The sequence below is a fragment of the Halichoerus grypus genome, chromosome 11 (assembly GCF_964656455.1).
Source record: "Halichoerus grypus chromosome 11, mHalGry1.hap1.1, whole genome shotgun sequence".
Lineage (NCBI taxonomy): Eukaryota > Metazoa > Chordata > Mammalia > Carnivora > Phocidae > Halichoerus > Halichoerus grypus.
This window is the reverse complement of record NC_135722.1, coordinates 101,313,451-101,338,396: the sequence shown is the minus strand read 5'-3', so window position 1 is coordinate 101,338,396 and position 24,946 is coordinate 101,313,451. Positions and strand designations below refer to the sequence as shown.

At 39.1% G+C, this 24,946-nt stretch overlaps 1 protein-coding gene across 4 annotated transcripts in view; it reads left to right on the top strand.

Annotated features, from left to right (window-relative positions):
- Positions 1-24,946, top strand: part of HTR3B (5-hydroxytryptamine receptor 3B) — a 51,963-nt gene that overhangs the window by 8,803 nt on the left and 18,214 nt on the right. Inside the window, exon 1 of one of the 4 annotated variants that reach the window (XM_078058971.1) lies at positions 14,207-14,364. The exons of the other annotated variants lie outside the window; for them this stretch is intronic. Within the exon in view, the coding sequence (XP_077915097.1) occupies positions 14,221-14,364 (144 nt within the window). The 5' untranslated portion in view covers positions 14,207-14,220. Of the gene's footprint in view, positions 1-14,206; positions 14,365-24,946 lie in introns of those variants that run through there. 4 annotated transcript variants of the gene reach the window in all.

Sequence of the window (24,946 nt, the reverse complement as noted above, 5' to 3'; positions counted from 1 at the left end):
CTCAGGTCATGATCCCAGGGTCCTGGGATCGAGCCCCACATCAGGCTCCCTGCTTGGCGGGGAGCCTGCTTCTCCCTCTCCCTCTGCCTGCTACTCTACCTACTTGTGATGTCTTCTCTCTGTTTCAAATAAATAAATAAATCTTTAAAAAAAAAAAAAAGTAGGCAGAAAAGGAGGAATAAAAAAACAGGAGAATATAGAAAACAAACAATAAAATGGGAGATTTAAATCCAACCCTATCAAAAACTACTTTAAATATTAGTGGATCAAATATTCCAATTAAAAAGCAGAAATTAACAAAACAGAATTAAAAGGAAGACCCAAGTATGCTGTATGCAAGAGATGCACTTTAAATATAAAGACACATGTAGGCTGAAGGAGAAGATATACCATGTGCTGTGGACTGAATGTTTCTGTCCCCCCCAAACTCATACATTGAAATCTTAACCTCCCAATGTGATGGTATGAGGAGGTGAGACCTTCTGGGGGTGATTAGGTCATGAGGGTGGAGCCCTCCTGATGGAATTAGTGCCCTATAAGAGACCCCAGAGAGCTTCCTAGTCCTCTTTCCATTATGTGAAGATAAAAGAAGTCGGCAGTCTGCAACCCAGAAGAGATCCCTCACCAGAACTTGACCGTGCTGGCACCCTGATCTTAGACTTCCAGCCTCTAGAACTGTGAGAAATAAGTTTCTGTTGTTTATAAACCACCCAGTCTATGGTATTCTGTTATTGCAGTCCAAACAAAGACACTGTGTAAACAGTTAACACAGAAAGGCTGGAGTGGCATCCAGCGGTATTAGTATCAGACAAAATAGGCCAGTGAAAAAGAGTACTATCAGAAACAAAGAGGGTCATTTATAACGGCAAAAGCATTGATTCATCAAGAAGACATAATAATCATAAATGTGTATGTGCCTAATAACAGAGCTTCAAAAATACATGAAGCAAAAATTGAAAGAATAAAAAGAAGAAACACAATTCCACAATAGTAGTAGGAGATTTTAACATCCCACAGGAAGTGGTCCATCAAGGGGCAGCAAAAAACAATGAAAATATAATCTGAACAGCACGATCGACCACCTTGATCTACTGATACAGAATGTTACAACTAAGAATAGCAGAATACATATTCCTTTCAAGTATACGTGGTGCTTTTGCAATGAATCATATGCCAACCCATAAAACACCTCTCGCTCAAAATAAAATTATCGAAATCATAGAATATGTTCCTTGACCATAACAAAATTAAAAATCAAGAAAAATCCATATGGTCCCCAACTTTTTATGATTCCACTTATGATTTTTCAACCTTATGATGGTATGAAAATGATACACATTCATTAGAAACTATACTTTGAATTTTTATCTTTTCCTGGGCTAGTGCTATGCAGTATGATTCTCTCTCATGATGCTGGGCAGCAGCAGTAAGCCCCAGTTAGATCACAAGGGTCAACAACTGATCCACTTACAATCACTTTGTACCCATACGACCATTCTGGTTTTCACTTTCAGTATAGTATTCAATAAATTATATGAAATATTAAATACTTTAGTATAAACCAGGCTTTGTGTTAGATGATTTTCTCCTACCGTAGGCTAATATAAGTACTCTGAGCACATCTAAGATCAGCTAGGTGAAGCTATGATGTTTGGGAGGTTAGGTGTATTACATGCATTTTCCACTTAATTGTATTTTCAAGTTATGATATAACCTTATCATAAGTCGAGGAAGATCTATACAGTATCTATAAAAACATCCCAAATTTTAAAATAAACAACTTCTAAATAATCTATGGGGCAAAAAAAATCACAAGAGAAATTAGGAAGTATTTAAAGCAGAAAAGTAATGATGGGACGCCTGGGTGGCTCAGTCAGTTAAGCATCTGCCTTCGGCTCAGGTCATGACCCAGGGTCCTGGGATCGAGCCCCACGTCGGGCTCCCTGCTCAGCGGGGAACCTGCTTCTCCCTCTGCCTGTCGCTCCCTCTGCTTGTTCTATCTCTCTGACAAATAAATACATAAAATCTTTTAAAAAGGGCACCTGGGTGGTTCAGTTGGTTAAGCGACTGCCTTCAGCTCAGGTCATGATCCTGGAGTCCCGGGATCGAGTCCCACATCGGACTCCCCGCTTGGCAGGGAGTCTGCTTCTCCCTCTGACCCTCCCCCCTCTCATGCTCTCTCTGTCTCATTCTTTCTCTCTCAAATAAATAAAATTTTTTTTAAAAATCTTAAAAAAACCAGAAAAGTAATGAATATACAACATATCAAAATTTGTGCAATGCCGCTAACCCAGTGCTTAGAGGAAATGTATGGTTTTATTTTATTTTTTTATTTGAGTGTAGTTGACACACAATGTTACATTAGTTTCACATGTACAACATAATGATGCAAAGAAATTTATACATTATGTTACGTTCACCACAAATGTGGCTACCATCTGTCCCGATACCTCCCTATTACAACATCATTAGCTATATTCCTTATACCGTCACCTAGTCATTCCATAACTGGAAGCCTGTATCTCCCACTCCCCGTCACCTGTTTTGCCCAACCCTCCACCCCCCACCCGTCTGGCACCCATCCATTTGTTCTCTGTATTCATAGGTCTGGTTCTGAAAAGGCTACATACTGTATGGTTCTACCTTTATGACATTCTAGAAAAGGTGGAACTTTCTAACATTAAAATTCTATATGGTTTTTAGTAATACTGTTTATAACTTTTCAGAAGGGAAGGACCAAGGCTTTATTTATTTCCACTCTTAGGAAGAAAGTAGGGAAGCTACCCCTTAAAGAGTCACTGAGTCCCTGGGAACCTCGGGAGCTCCTAGGGACCAAGAGTTTGGAGAAGCAAGAGTAACGAAGCAAGCAGGGAGGAATTTGCTGACAGTGGCAAGCAGAGTAGAAATAGATTAGACGGGGTGGCGTTGGGGAACCTGAAGAGGAATGTTTAGAGCAAAGAAGGAAGACTAGTGAATGGAGGCGTGGCATGACTCTGAAGTCCTGGAAACGTGCACGGTGGAGTAAAACACACTGGAGTCGGCTGGAGTTCTCCCGGGCTGTGGGTGCAGTGGCTGCCACAAGGCGGCGCTCTGACTACATCTACTTTGGTTTCCACTGTGCTTTTCATTGTCCCACTCCTCTCTCAGTCTTCAAGGGCTCTAACTAGAGGTCTGTCACACTCCAGCCATAGTCAGCCAGCCTATTATTAGTGCCAAGCCTTCCGCCTGGAGCAATGACAGTGTGAATTTCAGCAATGGCAGAAAGGGGACAAATACAGCTGTTGTGCATTTTAGAATAATTGCTACAGGCCATTTGGAGACAGCTTTATAATAATGGCACTTATACAGACTTACACAATATTTCCCTTTTCTGTTTTATTCCCCCCCTCAACACTTTGCAACATGAGTTTGTTAATCCACTCATCTCATGAGTCTAGAATTATTGTCTCCCTAATTTTATTTGATTTTACTTTATTTTATTTATTTTTTAAAGCAACAGGCATTTATTCGGGCAATTAGAATTGCAAGTCAGAAAACAAGGTAGAAACCTGGGTCCTGTCTGCTCCCCAGTTTTACAAAGGAAGGTACCATCCAGCCCTTTCATACCCTGTTCCTTCTGCGAAGAGCTCCGCTCTCCCTGCCCTCACCTAATTGACTGTCTTTTCCCAACACAAAAGCCATTTGTGAAAAACCTCTCCTCACCCGACCCAAGTCTGGCTCTTGTTTTTGCTTCCATTGTCACCTGTTCACTCACCGGCTAGCTAGTGTTCATCTCATTGCATTCTAAATGGGTCTTATCTATCACCTCTATTCCGAGTTCCTTGAACTTTCTTATCTTATATTACCCAGTGTCTGCCACAATTCCCCACATAGTGAGCAGATGAATGGATAAATAAAGCAAGCTCTAACAGATCAAAGCCCTTGCCCCATCTTAAGTCCATAGCAGCGTTGGAAATATCCAGAAACTTAGACCCGAACCAGAATATCTTCCACCTGCTGTGGTTGACCATGGCCTCTCCACAGAAGAGTTGTTTTTTGTTTTTTTTTTTTTAAAGATTTTATTTATTTATTTGACAGCGAGAGACACAGCGAGAGAGGGAACACAAGCAGGGGGAGTGGGAGAGGGAGAAGCAGGCTTCCCGCAGAGCAAGGAGCCCGATGCGGGGCTCGATCCCAAGACCCTGGGACCATGACCTGAGCCGAAGGCAGACGCTTAACAACTGAGCCACCCAGGCGCCCCTCCACAGAAGAGTTCTAAATGGGCCTACATGGAGACGTCCTGTGTCCTGCATTGAGCCACAGATCAGGGAAGATTCCCAGAGCTGGCACAGCAAGACTTCAAGGCCCATCACCTGTGCGGAAGGCCTGGACAGCACGGACCAATGAGTCAGACTACCTGCCTTGCATTGCAGTTGAAGCCGTGTCCTGGAGCTGATGTAGTCAGAGGCATGAAAAGAAGCAGCAAACCTGGGATTCCATGTTCCTCTAGTTCTGGGGGCACATCTCCCTCCAGGTAACTGTGAGACCCCTGAATTTGAGGCAGCCTCTGAGAGAATCAGAGAGGCATGAACTACCTGTGTCTGTGCCCCACATTTATCCTTTGCACTGCTGGCTAGCTGGTTCTGGAGGAAACCAAATAAAAGCAGTCTTGCTCTGAAGATCCCACCCATCCTTTGTGAGTTGGTGGTGGAAGAACAGCATATTGGGTGTGGTTGTGAAAAAGCTCGTCCTTTTTGGTGTCCTCTTTCTTGCATAAACCAAGCTTCTTTTCTGCCCACTTGTCAATTCTTCCCTCCCTCTCTTTCCTCCATCCTTCTCACATATTTAACGAGTCCTAACTAGGTGCCAAGCTCTGTCCTGGAGATACAGAGATGAATAAGGCACGGTGCTCTACCCTCAGGGAATTCACAGGATTCTGGAAGAAATAGGGAAGTAAACAAATAGTCTTAATTAAAAAAAAAAAGTCATAATATACTTGAAAAAATGCTATCATATAGGAGGTCTCTATGAGGCCCTGGAGGCTCAGGGAGTGAGCCACGGCACACTAGCAGATGTTCAGTAGCCAGCTGGTGGGAGGAGCCCTCCTGATGGGCAGCGTTTGCTGATTTCTAAGTGTGGCAGACCTTCCCAACATGGCTGATTTCACGCTACTAACCGGATGTCGCTGAACACAGAGTTGGGCAGGTCAACACACAGTTGGCTTTTTTGCCGCAGTTAAGAGCCAGCTCCAGTACACAAGCAGGATTTCTGAGACCCCGAGCAGAGAATCCATTCAAGCTGTGCCTGGGTTTCTGACCTACAGAACCGTGAGCTCATAAATGAGTTTTGGTTGAAGCTGCCAAGTGCGTGGTAATTTGTTATGTTGCCATAGAAAACTAAACAGAGCCTGTTATACGGATGTCAAAACTAACGCTTAGAAATGGTAAGCAATTTGACCAAGGCCATGAGCCATCTAGCAAGTGATGGAGCGGGGAGGGAAAACGAGATGTGTCAGACTCAAAAGCCTGGAAACTTACTCCCGTGAAAACCAGGTCACATAGCCATGAAGGGCCAGAGTCATGGGGGGTTCGATTCCTCTGTTTATTCATTCATTCATTCATTTCTAAGGGCCAGAAAAAAATGTGCGTTATGATTAAAAATGAAATTCTGAGCCAGAAGAAAATCAGATGTTGAGTGTGGCTTTGGACTTTGAAGTGGTGCCCCAGGCGTTACCTTGATATTTATTTCAGAGGATAATGCTATGGAGTAAAAGAAATTTCATATGGGACTCTACTCATTAAATATTTGATTTTGGCTAGAGCATCCATTTCTACTTTTCTCCTCCAGCCTGACCAGATGTGCTCAGAAAATCTGGTTTCCCCCGAATATGTACATCTGTCAAAATTCCTGTCAATTTTAGCACAACTGCCAAGGGAGTGAACAAAGAGAGTTAGCCATTAACTTCAAAGAACTTTGTTGGAGAGGAATAAAGATATTTAAGGTCTATTTTGTGAACTAATTGCATTTGCATATTTATGGGATTTACTGATATAGCGGTAATTAAAAACTATTTAGTAGTCTTAAAGGACACATAACTCAGTCGCTGTTTGCATAATAAACACTTCCTTATTATGTTTGCATAATAAACCCTCTCCCCCGCCTTCTTCTAAAAGACACTGGTCCAGCTAAGAGGTGTCATATCTTACTTGGAAATGATGGAGAAACAAAGTACAAGGGCTCATGGGAATGTGGAGAGGGGGGCTACTGAAAGAAATACATCTCTAGGTACTCAATTGTAGGCCCGACCTAAACCGTGTTCAGGAAACAGCAGATTCAAACTTCAGATCAATAAGTCTTTCTTTTCCCAGCTGATATTTAAGAAGCCTGAATGCTGAGCTCCTGACAATTCCATTTTTTTTATTTTAATACACTGATCTGCTTGAAGGACCTGAATGGGGTTCATCTCACATTCATCCTTCCTAAAGAGCTGTCTGAGAGTGGGGTAGTGGGGGTGAGATCCTTGAGTAATGGATTATAAGAAACAATGTGAGTTAAAAAGTACTGTATTAAGGAGAACAGACAGTTGTCATGAAAAATTAAAGGTTGAACGGAAGAGATACCAAATCTAAAGGCACTGAGTGAACAAACTACATCCAGACAGGACAGTAAGGTAGGAAAAAGAAATATCTGAGCCACCTGGTGATGCAGAGCAGGGCGATCAAGAAAGATCAGGAAGCATCTGGATATAAACTCTTTTGAAGACCAGTCACTCACACAAAACCTTTCCCATCTTGGCAGAATTCATCAGCCAGTAATGGGCAGGATCACCAGACTGTTGTTAAATTAGCTAATGAAGGTCGTAACGTACCTGTATTACACATCATTAGCAATGGCCTTCCAGTAACAGATGGGTATATGAGGAAGTGAGAAGAAAAGGGAGGGGAAGCATGTCCCAGAAGGTTTGACTTAGAGCCATGGCTTACTGAAATGTGTGGCAAGAATATAATGTCGATCATCATCTCGATTAAACCTTTGCATAAAGGCAAGCTTCCGCGTTGCCTTCGCATAAAAAGTGCAGTGTACATGGATATGCTGCCCTGTAGCTTGCCTTTCTCCCGATGGACGGGCCTGGGACCTTGGTGGCCACATCAATCCTTGGTGATCTTCTCTCTTAATAAAGCCCCATTTATCTGGCCACCCTCTCTAAAGGATATTTCTCAAACTTTTCATAACTTTGTATCAAATTTCCTCTACCAGATTACATTTTTTTCTGAAATATTTTCAAATACACAGCAAGACTGGAAGAACAGTAGAATGAAGCCCCCCACCACCAATTGAGAATAAACCAACATGATGCTCTGTCACCTGTGAATACTTAGCGTGTGATTCTTACAAACAAGAACCTCACATGATCTCAATTCCATCAAAATCAGGGAATTAGCACTGCTACATCATTACCATCTAATCTACAGGCCCCGGTTTGAGTCTTATGAATTCTCCCCAAGATGTTCTTTGTAACAACAGGATCCAAGCCAGAATCACACGTTGCACTGAGTCGTCATGTCTCTTTAATCTGCTTTTGTGTGATACAGTTTCTCAGTCTTTCCTTCACTTTCATAACCTTGACACTCTTGAAGATGATATGCCTATTTTGTAGAATGTCCCACGGTACGAGGTTATCTGGTGTTTCCTCCTGGATAGATTCAAGTTTTGAATTTTTTGCAGGATGATAGCAGAAATGCAGCTGTCTCTTCTCAGTTCCTTCTATCTCATGGCACACAACTCCCATGATTGGTAATGTTAATTTTCATTGTTTGATTAAGGTGCTGTCTGCCAGATTTTCTCCATGGAAAGTTGTGTTTTTTTTAATCATTGTGATTAATGAGTATCTTGTGTAAGTGTCCTGTTTTTCATCAAACTTTCACCAACTAGTTTTTATCAGACATTGATGTTTCTTGAGTGAATAATTACTATGAAGATTCTAGCATTCCTTCTACATTTATTAGTTGGCATTCTTTTTTTTTTTTTTTTTAAAGATTTTATTTGAGAGAGAGTGAGAGAGAGAGCAGGGGAGGGGGCAGCGTCCGAGGGAGAAGCAGACTCCCTGCTGAGCAGGGAGCCCGATGCAGGACTCGATTCTGGGACTCCGGGATCATGACCTGAGCCGAAGGCAGTCGCTTAACCAACTGAGCCACCCAGGCGCCCTTATTAGTTGGCATTCTAACTTAAGGAAAAGCCTTCTCTTCTTTCCATTCATTTGTTTAAATCAGCATGGACTTGTGTCTTAGTATTTTATTTAGTGGGTTATAATTCTTCACCATCATTATTGATTTTGCTGCTGGAATTTTCCCAGATTTGGCAAGTGGGAGACCCTTCAGGCTGATTATGTCCTTTGACCATGTCCCTATTGTTCGTTTTAGCACTTCTTTACTTTGTGATGCAACGAGATGTTCTAGGCTTTTCTTACACTTCTCCTGTCCATCCCTGAAATCGGTCATTTCTCCATTTCTTCCTTTTAGGTAGGTATGTTATTTAGAAACTAAGCTCTGGGTATTGGGTATACTCATTGCTACTGGGGTGTCCCTCCCCCCAGACCCACTGGTGGACAGACCCAGGGATGTATGTTTGTAAGGACATGTGCACACACATTTACATCTGTGTTTATTTCCATTTTTAGCAACATGTATTGAGAACCGTGAGTTCATACTGATACCTACAAAACCAACTCAACACCACAGGGCTTGTCCTAGTTTTCTCCATTTCCATATTTGTAACTCCTGTCACCAACAGTAGGACACCAATCAGGCTACATTTTATAGGTAGATGAAAATTAAGATGAGAGCTTCATAGATTCTAAACAAAGGGGCTGAATAATTAGGAGAAGAGGGATCAGATATGTACTTTTCCCCATCAGTTTGCTCTGTGAAACTCATCTCAATCCTGTGCCTCTACAGTAAAAAGCAGACAGACGCTGGAAATGGTATGGAATTTAGTTTTTGTTTCTAGAGCATCTAGGGGTCTACCAATGGCAGATAGAGTTATATAGAATCGTGCCTCTTTTTCCTTAATAGTGAAGAGTGGATGGGTACTCAATCAAAAGGTGAAAGAAAAATCTCATCGAATGATGTTAAACTTTAGTAACTCTCATCTTCAATAAGCCTGGAAGCATCCTCTCATACGTAGTTACTTTCTGAATTGTACGCAGTGACAATTGAAGGAGCACTCCCATTTATCAAAAATCAATGTTTCTTTTAATTAAAGGGGCTTAGGAAAAACAAAAAGCACTTTTCCCACTGTATTGTTAGCAGTTGTTCTTCCTTAGACAATACCAGGTTTCCATTAGCTCTGTGTAATTCCAGAGTCCAATAACCACTGTCAAATGCCGAAGATGTAGCTGCCTAAGTCTGATTTAGAACAGCTATTTAGATCTCAATTATTAATGAAATTAGTGTCCTGAATGTCAGCAAGAGCACTGCCTTAGGTAAAGACTGTAAAGGAAATCATATTAGTGTGGAATTTCCTCTCCTTAGGGGCTCCTCTTAGATTACATTATTCACTTAGCCATCTCCTGTCAGGGAAATTGAAATGTTGGCCATGATCTGATCCTGGGGCAGAACCAAATGGAGAAGTTAAGGGGTATCGCGGTGGTATCGATTCCAAAACATTTATGTGGTGCTGCCATTGTCTTTGGTCCTGGTTAGTGTTTACAAATAGCACCAGAAGGACAGCATACACTGGCCAAGAGAGAAGAATGGAGTGAAGAGGAGCCCCTTTAGGAAAAACTGAGTGGCAGTCCATCCGATAGGCAAGCTTGCATATCTTCCCTTGGGCCGTGCCTGGGGACACAGGCAGGTGCCATGGTTCCTCTGTGGCCCTTCGTCCTGGTGGCTGCCTCAGGTGGGTCCTTTCATTGATTTTATTTTAGGCATTGAATGTTAACTCTTAGAAGCTAGAGACAATATTTTTCTACCTTGTGCTGTATAAGTCCTTACAAGTGTTCGTTTTTATTTATCCTCTGTAAAATGCCAGTCCTGCAAAGCTACGTGGAGCCCAGTGATTTGTTCTGTCTTTGCTCCTACAATTACAGAAACATATATACAAGCAGAGTCACACAGTGGGGCTTTTTACACACAGCTGAAAATACGCTCGGAAATGTTCTAATTGTTTGATAAATCTCTGCTTCTCTAGAAATCAAGCTCTCTTTGTGGCGCTTTACACTGATAGTTTGGGGCATTCTTTTTTAGATTTGCTTTTATGTCTGAATAACAGATTTTTATTATCCAAAATAGTCTTGGCTTCGTTATAAGCTTTCAGTAGCCCAGAGAAGGAGTCTCTTGGATACAGCATGGCTACGGGCACCTGGATATCATTTTGGTATCAGGGGTTTCCCCCCCGCCGTACAAAGTTTGTATAGATAATGAATGTATCTCTAGAGACACGTACTAGAAACTTGCATGTTTTGAGTGTACAATTCCCCTTAAAATACTTTAAAAATTAATATATTTTTCTGAATTTCTAGAACTGAACTTTTGTGGTACGAGTATTAACTCCACTGAATTGGGCCATTTGCCTTAGGATCCAATGGATTCTTAAAACACACACACAGATCAAGAATATATGTTTATGCTGGTGTTCCCCCCAACACCCCACTTTCTTGAGGGGTCTCCTTGAGCTCATATCTGGGAGTTCACATGTTTTAAAGTGTAACTGGAAGTGGAGTGAGTCAATTACAGAGATGAGGAAGGAATTTGGTAGCCCAGCAGCTGGAAATGGTTTTTTATTGGGTGGAGAAGAAAAATAACCACTTATCATTAAAGTAGGAAAATCCTGAACGTTGAACTTAAAGGATAAAAGCATATCTTAATTATAAAAATGAAAACAGGAAATTTCATTAAATGCCAAATGGCTTTCTTAGCAGAAAATAATTGTGAACATTAAGCTAAGTAAGATAAAATAGAGAAATAAAGGTAAGGAAAAGGAAGAAATTCTTCTTAATGATGTCTCTTTCTAATGTTTTGTATTATGCTTGATTTTTGTTCTAAACGTGACAGAAAGTGTGTTTTAATGGTGCCTAGTAATCAGTGCTTGACCATAAATCATGCTGGGGACACGTGTTGCAGAAAAATCTGCCCTTTGGAATTTTTGCTGGGTTAATATCAAGATGATTTGTAAATACAAGAGCACTAAGCCAACCACCAGTTCGAGGCCGCTGCTTGAAGGTGGTGTCCTGGGCAAGAGGCCCAGATTAGGAGACCTGTTTAGTTCCTCCTGCGCTACTCACCAGCCGTGTGACCTTGAACAAGCCAATTAATCTCTTAGATATTCAGTTCTCCTGTACGTTAAATGTTTATTTTGCATATCGTGAAGATCAAATGAGATAGCATTGTGAAACTGTAAGGTGCAATGCAAATATAAGATATTTATGACCTGCAAACATACATATACAGAAAATAACAATGGGCTGTCTTTGCCCAGTGATGTACACCATGTAACACATCAGTCTTCTTTTGAAGGGCTACTCGCTGCTGTCCCTAATAGTCTCAGGCAGCCAGGTCAGTGGAATGTCATGATTAAGAGCTTGGGCTTTGGATCCAGATCAGTCAATTGTGTTTAAATGCCAGCCTCTTCATTGGTAAGCTGTAGGACTTTGGGTGGTCCTAACCTCACTAAGCCTCTAGTCCCTCACCCGTAGTAAAGGGACTGCTCGTGGGGCTGGAGAGTACCCGTCTCGTAAGGCTATTGTAAAAACCAAATGAGATAATTCACATAAAATGCTCGTAGCCCTGTGCTTGACATACAGGGAATTCAACAGACCACACACCTAAGTCTCAATCTCCTTGTAACTTCTCAGATATATGTATAACTCTTATAATCCTAAAGATGACATACTCACTAAAGCGAGAACAGCTCTTTTCATCAGAGTGCCCAGAACTCTTTAAGATAGAATTCGTTAAAGCAAGGGAAACAAAGGAATAATTCTATTGTATCCTTATCTTTTTTTTTTTTAATCTCTCTTCACCTAAAAGTGCTTCATAACTCAGTCCCTGACACATTCTACTTTCCAGAAATCTTAGTATATGTGCTGCCGAAGCGAGCACTCTACTTTCCAGAAATCTTACAAGTGAATTATTTGGAGCCAATTATTAACATCCATAGAGGCAGTGCTAACGAGGAATCTTTCCTGAGTCTGTGGATAGCTTCCATCAGTGTCTGTTGAAACATCACTGAACTGTGAGTCATTTAGTGCTTGTGTGAATGTCACATTAGCTTTCAAGGGGCATAATTTACTGTTAATTAATGGTCACTTAAATCCTTAATCTCTCTCCTGTAATTGATCTTTCTCCTCAGGCAAATTTGCATTCATAGTAGAAATGTAATTTATTATTTCTTCCCATTTTAAACAAAGAACGCTTTACCCTTATGGTTTATTTAAGCATACTTTCATTTCCTTATTTTTCCTATCGTTGCTTGTTTCTCTGTTGTTCCTAGTTCTAGATTCCAGAACTTTCTCTTTTTACCCAAAGGCTTTGATATGTTCTGGAAAATATGTTTATCCATAGGGGACGTATGGATTGTTTCCTAGAAAAGATAGCAGAAGGGAATTTGAGTCTTTATGAGCAGAGGGTATAGAGAAAACACATTCATCTCCCAGAATTATGTTTTAACTCTGTCTCAGATATTCCTGTATTGAAACATGCACGTTTCAGTGTTTCCCCAACTGGGACTTGAATTGGGAGCTCCCAAGCGAGGTGAAAGTGAAGTTGCCCAGAGCGAAGTTCACAGGAAAAGCACCAGACCAGCTTTGCTTTGTGCTCCTTATTCCTCTCCCCTGGGGTACACCAGCAAGAAACGATCTCAGGAAGAGAGATTCACAGCACATTTTTTTGACAATCACGGTTCACAAAAACACTAAAAATGATGCCTGCTGCCAGCCACCTACCTTAGTCCTGCATGCCTGAAGAGCGGATGCCATTTTAGGCATCTTCTTGGGTGAATAGTTAGTTAGGGAGTTAAAATGCTCATTAGCTTCGCAGCTCTGGTGGTAATGAAAGTGAATATTCCACTCCCACAATGAGTCTGCAATTGCACCTCCAGCATCGTTGTTAGCATTTTGGTCACACTGACGTTGACAAATCATAGAAATTGCAGCCTGTGGCGGCAGGTGACACGACATCATTCATAAAGAAATGGGTATAAACAGATCTGTCGCACAGGGAGAAGATATCTCATTTACAGTTTCCTGCTGGATCCCGCATACCTTCAGCAGCTCATCAAAATAACCATCAAAACCACTGAGAGGTGAGGTGAATTCACGCACAGGACCCTACAGATAGATTTCACTCACGCACTATGGCAGGAGGTGTGCAATTTGCTTCAGTCCAATGACTTAGCGAAGCTTTGAATCCCCCAGGAGCTGGCAAAGCTTGTGAGCAAAATATCTTTTTGCAATTCAGAGGAAACCCTCACAAATTTGTCAGTTCCAATTGTTGGTGCTCATTTCTCTTGCTTCTTTTCCCCTGGCCTCCCCCACCGCAACACCAATCACCGCTCCTCTACAAATCAGGATTCCCAGGCCGTAAAGAATGGTTCTTCTCTGGAACCAGAAAGAATTTTCCCAAAACGAAGATCTCATTTTCTGACAAATGTGTTTTATTTAAAGACAGTTGAGTGAGAAAAGAGATTTTTTTTTTTTTTTTTGAGGAGAAAAGTATGAACTGGAATTTTATTGATCCCATTATTTAGGAATCCACACAGATCTTTGGGTTCACTGGTTTGTCCATGTTTCTGCTTGGATTTCCAATTTAACTATTGAATTACAAATGGAAAAAATCAAAAGAAAAATCCAAGGAAGAGATCACTTTTGGCTAAGTGTATAGGAAGGTTTTTTTCTGTGTATTAGGAGGGGGTGATACAGGAATAAAAGATTCTGTCTCTAAGATTCATGATTGCTGTGAAAACAGAATTGTAGGTGCAGTTTGGATCCTTGGAGATCGGATTGATTTATTTATTGTCACATGAGCTGTCTCTATTGGGCAATCAGGTCATCAGCTTACTTTAAATAAGCATCTGCCAAAAAGCCCACCAGCTGGCTGGGAACTTCAGCAGTTTGGAGTAAGCTGAAAACCGTATTCTGCTAGGAGCCACCAAGTCTTGAACAGCCTGAGATCTCAAGATGCTAAGCTCCTCTTATTTTCATCCTCATGATGACAGTTGTGTTTTTCAGAAATCCTAGCCATAGATATGCCTCATCCCAGGAATCCTGCTCTGTATCGTCTCACCAAGCAGCTACTACAGAAATATCCCAAGGCAGTGAGGCCGGTTCACGACTGGACTGAGGCCACCACGGTGTATCTGGATGTGTTTGTCCGTGCCATATTGGATGTGGTAAGGACCGTCTTACCCTTTCTGATTCCTGTTACCCTTTTGTAAAACTATCTGTTTTATAAAAAAAACAAAACAAAAACAAAACCCTGCTGTTTATGCAGCAGCCTAGTTGAGCTGGTGGGGAAGTTGTACTAGACTCGTGTTAGCAGTGAGCATGAGGTAAAACATTTATTAGGCAAATCATGCTTTCTAGTCCCCGACTTGCAATGTGAGAGGCAGATCGTCTAGAAATAGGAGTTTTATGGAATTAAGACATTTTAAAAATTGTGGTCATAGACCACTTTACATATTTTATGAGTTTGCTGAAACCAAAAAATGGTAATAGGTATTTTTTTTTTTTCCTTTGGCTCACATTTCTTAGGGATAGTAGTCGATTTAAGAAAAACATCTACCACTTATTGCCTGAAATTGAGAAAAAGAGCAAAAAGGGTCCTGGTGCTTGAGTTTATACAAGGTGTTTGCTAAGGGTGGTGAGGGAAGATTTGTTTATAAAACTATCTTCTATATCTAGAAAGTGGGTTGTTGTGGAAATTAAAGGAGAGAATTCATGGAAAGCAGTTAGCAGAGATCTTAGTATGCCCTCCATAAATGATGGCTTATCCCTCCTTCCTCTTTCTCCTTTTTTCTTAATCACTAATCACAATTCAGTATCAATAGGTCCCAGATTTATTTTGATTTTTCTTAAGAACAGACTTTACTTAACTTGTTTGTTAATGTAGTTTAATATTTTTTTCGATTTACTTCTCAAAACTTTTTTTTTCTAATTGAGGTATAACATACATATGTTGAAATACGCAGATCTTAAGTATGCAGTCTGATGAGGTTTGATAACTGGGTGCACCCATAGAATCCACACCCCTATCAATATAACAAATATTTCCATCACCCCAGGAAGGCCCCTTATTGACTTCTCAGCCAATCCCATCCCTCCATCCACAGAGACAAACACTGTTCCGATTGCTTTCATCATAGATTATTTTTGCCGTTTCTAGAATTTCATATGAATGACATTTTATTGTGTGCCCTCTACTGTGTCTGGATTTTTCATTCAGCATCATGTTTTTGAGGTTCACTCATGTTGTGTTTATCAGTGGTTTTTCTTTTTTATTGATGAGCAGTATTTGGTTATGGTTATACCGTGCTTTGTTTTTCCATGCTTTTTTTTTTAGGGAGCGAGCACAAGAGCAAGCGGGCAGGGGGTTGGGGACGGGTGGAGGGGAAGAGGGAGAGGGAGAGAGAGAATCTTAAGTAGGCTCCACGCCCAGCGCAGAGCTGGACACGGGGCTCAGTCTCACAACCCTGAGATCATGACCTGAGCTGGAATTAAGAGTCGGACGTTTAACCCACTGAGCCACCCAGGTGCCCCTCTTTATCCATTCTTATGTTGATAGGCATTTGGGTTGTTTGCAGTGTTGGGACATTCTTAATAAAGCTGCTATGAACATTCCTATATAAGACTTTTTATGTACATGTTTTTATTTCTCTTAGGTAAAACCTAGAATTGGAATAACTGCTTCAGACAGGTGTACCCTTATTAAGAAACTGCCAGACTGATTTACAAAGTCGTTGTATATTTTACACTCCCACGAGTCAGCTATGAGAGTTTCCATTGCTCCACATCCTCATCAGTATTTGGTGTTATTAGTCTTCTTAATTTTAGCCATTCTGTTGAGGGTGTAATGGTATTTCATTGAGGTTTTACTTTAAATTTCTCCGATGGCTAGTGACCAGGAATTCTTTTTCATGTGCTTATTGGCTACTTACATATCTTTCTTTGTGAAGTACCTTTTTAAGTCTTTTCCTTTTTTTTTTTTTTTTTACTGGGTTGTTGGTCTTTTTATTATAGACTTACAGGCATTGTTTATGTATTGGCATATTTTTACATTGCAAATGTTTATTACCAATCTCTGCCTTGTCTACTAATCCTCTTAATGGGTCTTATGATGAACAAAGATTTTAAAATTTAACGAAGTCCATTGTAAATCAATTCTTTAGTTGTGGTTAGTGCTTTCTGGGTACTAAGACACCTTCGATACTCCAGGTTCACAGAAGTATTTTCCTGTATTTTCTGCCAGAAGATTTATAGCTTTTACCTCCTTAGATTTAGCCCTATGATCTATTAAAAATTAATCTTTGTGATGGTGTGGGGTATGGGTCAAAGTTTTTGTTGTTTTTGTGTTTTGTTTTTTGCATTCAAAGAGGAGTTGAAAAGGCTTTCCTTTCACCATTGAATTGCTTGGTGCCTTGGTTGAAAATTAAATTGACTGATAAATGTTGGGCTATTTCTCTTGAAATCAGGCAGTGTAAGTGCTTTGCATTTCTACATAAATTTTATAATCAGCTTGTCAGTTTCTATTTTTTAAAAAAAACTGCTGGGAGTTTGTTTAGAATGGTATGGGATCTGCAGAGTAATTTAGGGGAGAATTGACATCTTAATAATATTGAATATTCCAGTTCTTGAATACATTATGTCTCTCCATTTATTTGGGTCTTCAGCAGTGTTTTATAATTTTCAATGTAGAAGCTTTACACATATTTCTGTTAAATGTATCCCAAAGTATTTTTGATGCTGCTATAAATATTACTTGAAATTTTTTATTTTCTATTTGTTATTATTATAGAGAAATATTAATTCTGCTTGTTGACTTTGTATACTGTGGTCTTGTTAAATTCACTTATTAATTTTAGCAGGTTTTTTGTGGGTGAATATTGTCTACACATACAATCATGGCATCTGCAGATAGTTTTACTTCTTCCTTTCTAATCTGTTTATACTCTTTATTTTTTCATTGTCATGTTGTATTGCCTCTGACCCCTCCTACAATTTAACAGAAATGGTGAGAGCAGACATCCTTGGGTATTCCCATTCTTAGGGGAAAATTTTTCACTATTAGGTATGATCTCAGCTATAGCTTTTTTTTTTTTTTTAAGATTTCATTTATTTATTTAACAGAGAGAGACAGCGAGAGAAGGAACACAAGCTGGGGGAGTGGGAGAGGGAGAAGCAGGCTTCCCGCAGAGCAGGGAGCCCGATGCGGGGCTCGATCCCAGGACCCTGGGACCATGACCTGAGCTGAAGGCAGACGCTTAATGACTGAGCCACCCAGGCGCCCCCAGCTATAGCTTTTTTATCAGTGTTTTTTCTCAGATTGAGGAAGTTCCTTCCTATTTCTTGTACACTAAGAGTTTTATTTTGTTTTTTTAAATTATGAATGTATATTGAATTACATCTAATGTTTTTCTCCATCTATTTGGATGATCAGATAATTTTTCTGTTTTATGCAGTTAATAGGGTAAAGTACTTTGATTGATTTTCAAATGCTAAAACGTCCTTGCATTCCTAGGATAAACCCCTTAATCTCAATATATTATCCTTTTTTATATATTTCTGGATTTACATACCTACTTAATATAGATTGCATCTATGTTAATGAAGAGTATTGGGCAATGGTTTTTATTTTTTATTTTTATTTTTTGTAATGTACATGTCTCGTTTTGGTATCAGGGTTATGCTGGCCTTAAAAAACTGTTAAAATGTCTTCCCTCTTCAATTTTCTGAACGAGTTGTGTAATATGGATATTTTTCTTTCTTAATGTTTGATAGAATTCACCAGTAAAACCATCTAGGATTGGAGTTTTCTTGGTGAGAAATTATTCAAATGTGAATTTAATTTCATTAACATGTTTAAGGATGTTCAAATTTTCTATTTCTTCTTGTGTTGCTTTTTTTTATTATGTTATGTTAGTCACCATACAGTACATCATTAATTTTTGATGTAGTGATCCATGATTCATTGTTTGTGCATAACACCCAGTGCTCCATGCAGAACGTGCCCTCCTTAATACCCATCACCAGGCTAACCCATCCCCCCACCCCCCTCCCCTCTAAAACCCTCAATTTGTTTCTCAGAGTCATAGTCTCTCATGGTTCATCTCCCCCTCTGATTTACCCCTTTCATTTTTCCCTTCCTTCTAATGTCCTCCATGCTATTCCTTATGTTCCACAAATAAGTGAAACCATATGATAATTGACTTTCTCTGTTTGACTTATTTCACTTAGCATAATCTATTTATGCAAAAGTTGGGTATTCATCCTAATAATGTTGATGCAAAAGTTGGGTATTCATCCTTTCTGATGGCTGAGTAGTATTCTATTGTATATATGGACCATGTCTTCTTATCCATTCGTTTATTGAAGGGCATCTCAGCTCTTTCCACAGTTTGGCTATTGTGGACATTTCTGCTATGAACATTGGGGTGCATATGGCCCTTCTTTTCACTACATCTTTGTCTTTGGGGTAAATACCCAGTAGTGCAGTTCCTGGGTCATAAGGTAGTTCTATTTTTAAATTTTTGAGGAACCTCCACACTGTTTTCCAGGTGGCTGTACCAACTTGCATTCCCACCAACAGTTTAAGAGGGTTCCCCTTTCTCCACAACCTCTCCAACATTTGTTGTTTCTTGCCTTGTCAATTTTTGCCATTCTAACTGGTGTAAGGTGGTATCTCAATGTGGTTTTGATTTGAATTTCCCTGATGGCTAATGATGATGAACATTTTTTCATGTGTCTGTTAGCCATTTGTATGTCTTCTTTTGAGAAGTGTTTGTTCATGTCTTCTGCCCATTTTTTGACTTGATTATTTGTTTTTTGGGTGTCAAGTTTGAGAAGTTCTTTATAGATCTTGGATATCTTGTGTTGCTTTTAATAATTTGGGTTTTTCAAAGAATTCTATCTATTCATCCAAGTTGTCAAATTTGTTTGTTCATAATATTGCTTTTTTCATCCTCCTGTGGGTAATTTGTGTTTTCTCTTATTTTCCCTTGACCAATATTGTGAAAGTTTTATCAGTTTTACTTATTTTTTTTCAAAGAACCAAATATCACTTTGAATTTTATCTGTTGTTTATTTCTCTAATATCTGCTCTTATCTTTACTTAATTTCTTTTTTTAAATTGTTTTCCTTTACCTACTTTCTTAAAGTGGAAGCTAAGATTATTGATTTTAAACCTTTCTCTTTCTAATTTTAGCATTTATATTGTAAATTTCCCTTTAAGCACTGCTTTAACTATATCCTACAAAATTTTGAAGCATTTAAAATTGAGACATAAATTACATAAAATGAAACAACTTTGTAAAGCTGATTGCTCCACCCACCCCCAATACTTGGCAACCAGTGATCTTACCTTTCTCATTAGAGTTTTGCCTTTCCAGAAAGTATTTTACCCTTGTTTTGGCTTCTTGCATGTGGCACAGTGCCTTGGAGATCACACATGTTTTGCTCTAGAGTTGGTAGCGTTCCATCGTGCAGGTGTGTGTACTGCAATTGGTTTATCTGTTTACCCAGTGTTGGACATGTGGGTTATTTCCAGTGTGGGGAAATCATGAGTAAAGCCACTATATACAATTGCATATGTTTTCACTTCTCTTGGATAAATACTTAGATGTAGGATTGCTGAGTTGTATGATAAGCCTGTGTTTAACTTTATAAGATACTGCCAAACTGCCTCCCAAAGTGGTTGCATCATTTTGCATTCCGCCTGCAATGTATGAGAGTTTCAGTTCTTCCACATGATTGTCAGCACTTGATATTGTCAGTGTTTCTAAATTTTAACCATTCTGGTAGATTTGTGGTGATAACTCTCTGTAGTTTTTAACTTCCATTTCACCAAAGACTAGCGACACATTTAATGTTTGTGTGCTAATTTGCCAATTGATATCTTTTTTGGTAAAGTGCTCAAATCTTTTACCCATTTAAAAAATAGTGGTGTTTATTATCTTATCGAGTTGCAGGAGTTCTTTATATATTTTGGGTCTCTTTCTGGACTCTATTCTATCCAACTGATCAGTGTTTCACCTGACACCAGCACACTGTCTCAATTACTGCAGCATTATAGAAGTCTTGAAATTAGAGTATGTCTTCCAAACTTCTTCTGTTTCAAAATCATTTTGACTCTTCTAGGTCCTTTGCATTTCCATATAAACTTTAGAATCAATTTCTATTTTTAAAAAAGTGCTAGAATTTTTATTGGGATTACATTAAATCTATAGATCAATTTGAAGAGAATCAACATTTTAATAATAGTTGTACAATCCATGAGTGTATCTTAGCTCTCCATGTATTTAGTTCTTTAATTTCTCCAAGTAATATTTTGTAATTGTCAGTGTTTTACACATATTTGGTTAAATGTATCCCTAAGTATTTCACATTTTTGGTACTATTATAAATGGTACTTTAAAATGAATCTCTTTGTGGTTAGCATACAAAAATATAGTTGATTTGTATGTATTGGCCTTGGATCCTGTGATCTTACCATCTCTTATTAGTTTTATAGGCCTTTTTGTAGATTCTTTCAGATTTTCTTTCTTTTTTTTTTTTTTAAGATTTTATTTATTTATTTGACAGAGAGAGACACAGTGAGAGAGGGAACACAAGCAGGGGGAGTGGGAGAGGGAGAAGCAGGCCTCCCACCGAGCAGGGAGCCCGATGTGGGGCTCGATCCCAGGACCCTGGGATCATGACCTGAGCCGAAGGCAGACGCTTAATGACTGAGCCACCCAGGCGCCCCTCTTTCAGATTTTCTATATAGAAGATCATGTTGTCTGTGAATAAAGATAGCTTTGCTTCTTTATCTCTACTCTTTCTACCTGTATTTCCTTTTACTGTCTCTTGCACTGGCTTCAACCTCCAGTACAATGTTAAATAGAAGGGTGTACTACTCCATAAATATCAAATTCCACTGGCGTGGAATATACAAAGTTTGATAGTTTGAAAATCTTCTCTAACTTTTTAAATTTTTGTTGTTCTAGTAATTTCATAGTGAGGAGTGTTAAAATCCCCAACTATAACTGTGCTTTGTCTATTTCTCTGCTCTGTTATTAGGTGAGTATACATTTAGAATTACATGTCTTCCTGATGAACAGATCCTTTTATATTATTAAATACCCCTCTTCATGTCTGGTAATATCCTTTTCTTGAAGTTTTTCTCATGGTGTATGAGAAGGTTTTCTTGCATGGTGTATGTTTTGCCATCCTTTTATATTCAGTCTCTGTGTGACATTGTATTCAAGGTCATTTCCTGGAGGCAGCATATAGTTGGGTAACTTTAATTTTGAAATAATTATAAATTTACAGGAAGTTGCAAATAAATTTACAGGGAGATTCTATGCACCCTTCACCCAATGTCCCCCGATGTTAACATCTTAGGCAAATGTAGTATAGTTCCAGTTCTAGAACATTGACATTGGTTCAATCCACAGAACTTATTCAGATTTCTCCGGTTTTACATATATTCATTTGTGTGTGCGTGTGTGTATGTCACTTTATCACATGTGTAGCTTTGTAACCACTGCTACCACATCAAGCTACACAGTCATCACCACAGGGCTGCCTGATTCTACCCTTTTATAGCCACAACCCTGTCCCTGTCGCCTATCCCTAACCACTGGCAACCAATAAGTCTCTCCTCCATCATTGCAATTGTGTTATTTTGAGAATGTTCTATAAATGCAAACAGACAGTATGTAAACTTTGAGATAGGTTTTTCCATTCGGTGTAATTCCCTTCAGGTTCACCCACATTGTGCATATCTTGAGTTCATTGAGTTTTATTGCTGAGCAGTATTCTGGGGCGTTGCTTTTTTTTAACCCGTCAATCTATGCGTTTTAATTGAAGCATCTCGTCCATTTACCAATACCATCTTGCTATGTGTTTTCCAGTTGCCCCATCTGTTTTTGTTGTTGTTGTTCTCCTTCTTCTTTTCCTTTTATGCTGCCTTACTTTAGGTAAATTAAACATTTTTTTTTAATATTTGACTTTAGTTCTTCTGTTGGCTTTTTAACATCCTTCTGTATTATTTTTTAGATGTTGTTTTAGGGATTTCCATATCCATCATTCACTTAATACAGTGTACTTAGAATTAATCTTATTACCCTTCACATAAACTGTACAAATCTTACAACAGTAAAATTCCATTTCCCCGCTCCACTGTCCTTTGTACTACTTTTTCTTCAATTTTACATTTACATACATAATACACCCCACAATACAATGTTATTATTTTAATGTATTTTGTTAAAATAACTTAATAATTTCTCTTTATTTATTTAAATGGAGATATTTTTCTATGTTAATATCCTAATGCTGTGCTGTGAATCATAGACTCTGGTTTTTTGACTGAGAATTAGGCATTGTAATTGATTAAAAAAATAATTTGAAACTAAAAGTATATAACAGGGTTTAAATTTTCTTTTTGTCTGATACAAGTTATTTTAAAGACTTATTTATTCATCTGAGAGAGAGAGTGCATGCGTGCAAGCAGGGGGAGGGGCAGAAGGAGAAGGAGAGAGAATCCTCAAGCAGACTGCCTGCTGAGCACGGAGCCTGACATAGGGCTCCACCCCGGGATCATGACCTGAGCCGAAATCAAGAGCCAGCGGCTTAACCGACTGAGCCACCCAGGCGCCCCACAAATTATTTTAACATCCCTTTCCTCCAGCTCAGATAAATCCCTAATCATTATTTCTTTGTAAACAGGAACACTTAAGTGATACACAAAAAATCTGTTTTCGCAAAAGTACTAGATCTAAGATCCTAGAAAATATTTAATTAGATGCCAGGAAATATCCACCCCTACTCCAAAGGCCTGGTCCTACATAAGCTTCAACAGAAGAACTCCCTTCAATTTCCTCTGTATTTGGATATTGAACTAAAATTTTTGAGAGTTAATTTCCTGGGGCTATATCTTCATATACTTAGGGAATATTAGTCCTTGCTAGTTGTCAGTGGGTTATTATGACGGCATTGTTTATCAGACATTGTATAATGGGAATAGCATGATTTGAATAAAGCCACATGATATGAGCCATGTCATGTAAAACCCCAGGACATGCATATGATCAACTTTGAGTAAGGGAATAAGACTACCTTCAGGTCTATCCTCATCCTGCCACTTTCTACTTCCTATTGATTAAGATAAAGTAGAATTGCTCAGGCTTTCCTCTCGAGGACTATTTGGAGATAACTATCGAAAAGGAGCAAAGTTTCTATGTTAATATTTTCCCCTTAGAACAACTATATCAAATTGATATTTTTTTATCTCTTTCTTTCTATCCTGATAAAAGAAAATAAAACCAGACTCATTACAGTAGTTAAGGAGAACACCATTATTTTTTCAAAGACATGTTTTCTCCACTGGCATGGAATATACAATTTTTTTACTAGAATACATTAGACGGTAATACTGTCTTATTGAATTTGGCAGACTTTCCTTCAGAAATCTGGAAAAATCTCAAATTCTATCCCTCTAGTTTTATCCCTGTCTGCTGCGTTAGCCTTATCCCCTCAATACTACAATGAAACCAACCCCTTGTTGTCTCCTGCCTGTATGCTGTTTCCTCCACTGAATGTCTTTGTCTTCATTCTCCATCTGCAAAATATTACAGTCCTTCAAATCTCAGTTCCCAAAAGAGATTTCCCTCAAGTCTGCAAGCTGACAACCATGTCTCCTTTCTTTAAATCCACTGAAGTCTATATATTTCTTAAGACACAGAGTTATTTGTTAAAATGTCCCATACCCTAATTTATTAATAAGCTGCTTGAGGGAAGGGCTTGCTTACTCATGTTCATATTTCCCACAATCTGCAGCGCAGCGTATCTTACTTCAAAGACACTGGCTAGATATCTGTCAAGCAATTAATTGATTAGGATAGTCTAATATGCCTTGCAAACGTCTCTAGTACATTCAGCAGGGCTAAGCCCAAAGTTCATTGTGGAGGTAGGGCTGGTTTTGAAGGACTTGATGAAATCGTGCACAGAATGAGACAAGGGTACCCCCCGTGTGAACAGATAACTTATTGGGTGCATCTGCCAGCAACTTTTTTCTGGAGGGAGGAGTTTCAGCACTTCTTTCACCACGGCACCTCGCTTCCATTATGATGTTTTGCCTCCTGTTTTGTTTATATGAAAGACTACAGTCTTGTCTTAGAATTTCTGGGTATTATGAGTACCTTAGGGAAATGTGATTATAGAGATAGTCTACTCAACAGTGAAGAGTTTCAATTTGTTTCTATTGAATTTTGTCAATTCCGAATCCCAGATACCTTTGTATTCCAGTCCATTGACTAGAGCCTCCCAGCCAGACGTTGAGGCATCTGTTTCTATAGTCTTCGGAACTGGGAAAGATAAATAAGAATGTGCGGGAATTATCTGTATATTTGCTAACCACCAATTTAGATCTAAATAGACTCCCTCTGTTAGGAAGACTAATGAATTCCAATTCTCTGAAATATCCTTTGCTTTTAACAAGCAAGATGGAAGGTATCTAAAGAAAAAAGAGAGAGAGAGAGAGATACACAGAGGGAAAAGCTGTGAATAATGCCACCAGAGAACCAATTATGTTCACCAGCTGGCATTGAAAAACTTGTTTCCTTTGACAAAAAAAAAAAAAAAAGATTTCAGTTTTAGCCTCAAACTCCTTTTTGACATTGTGTTCTTTAGGGCTGAATGACAAATCCTCCCAGAAACCCCCTAATATACTAGAAAAAAATTCTTAACACTTGTTACATGTAGCATGACAAAGCAATG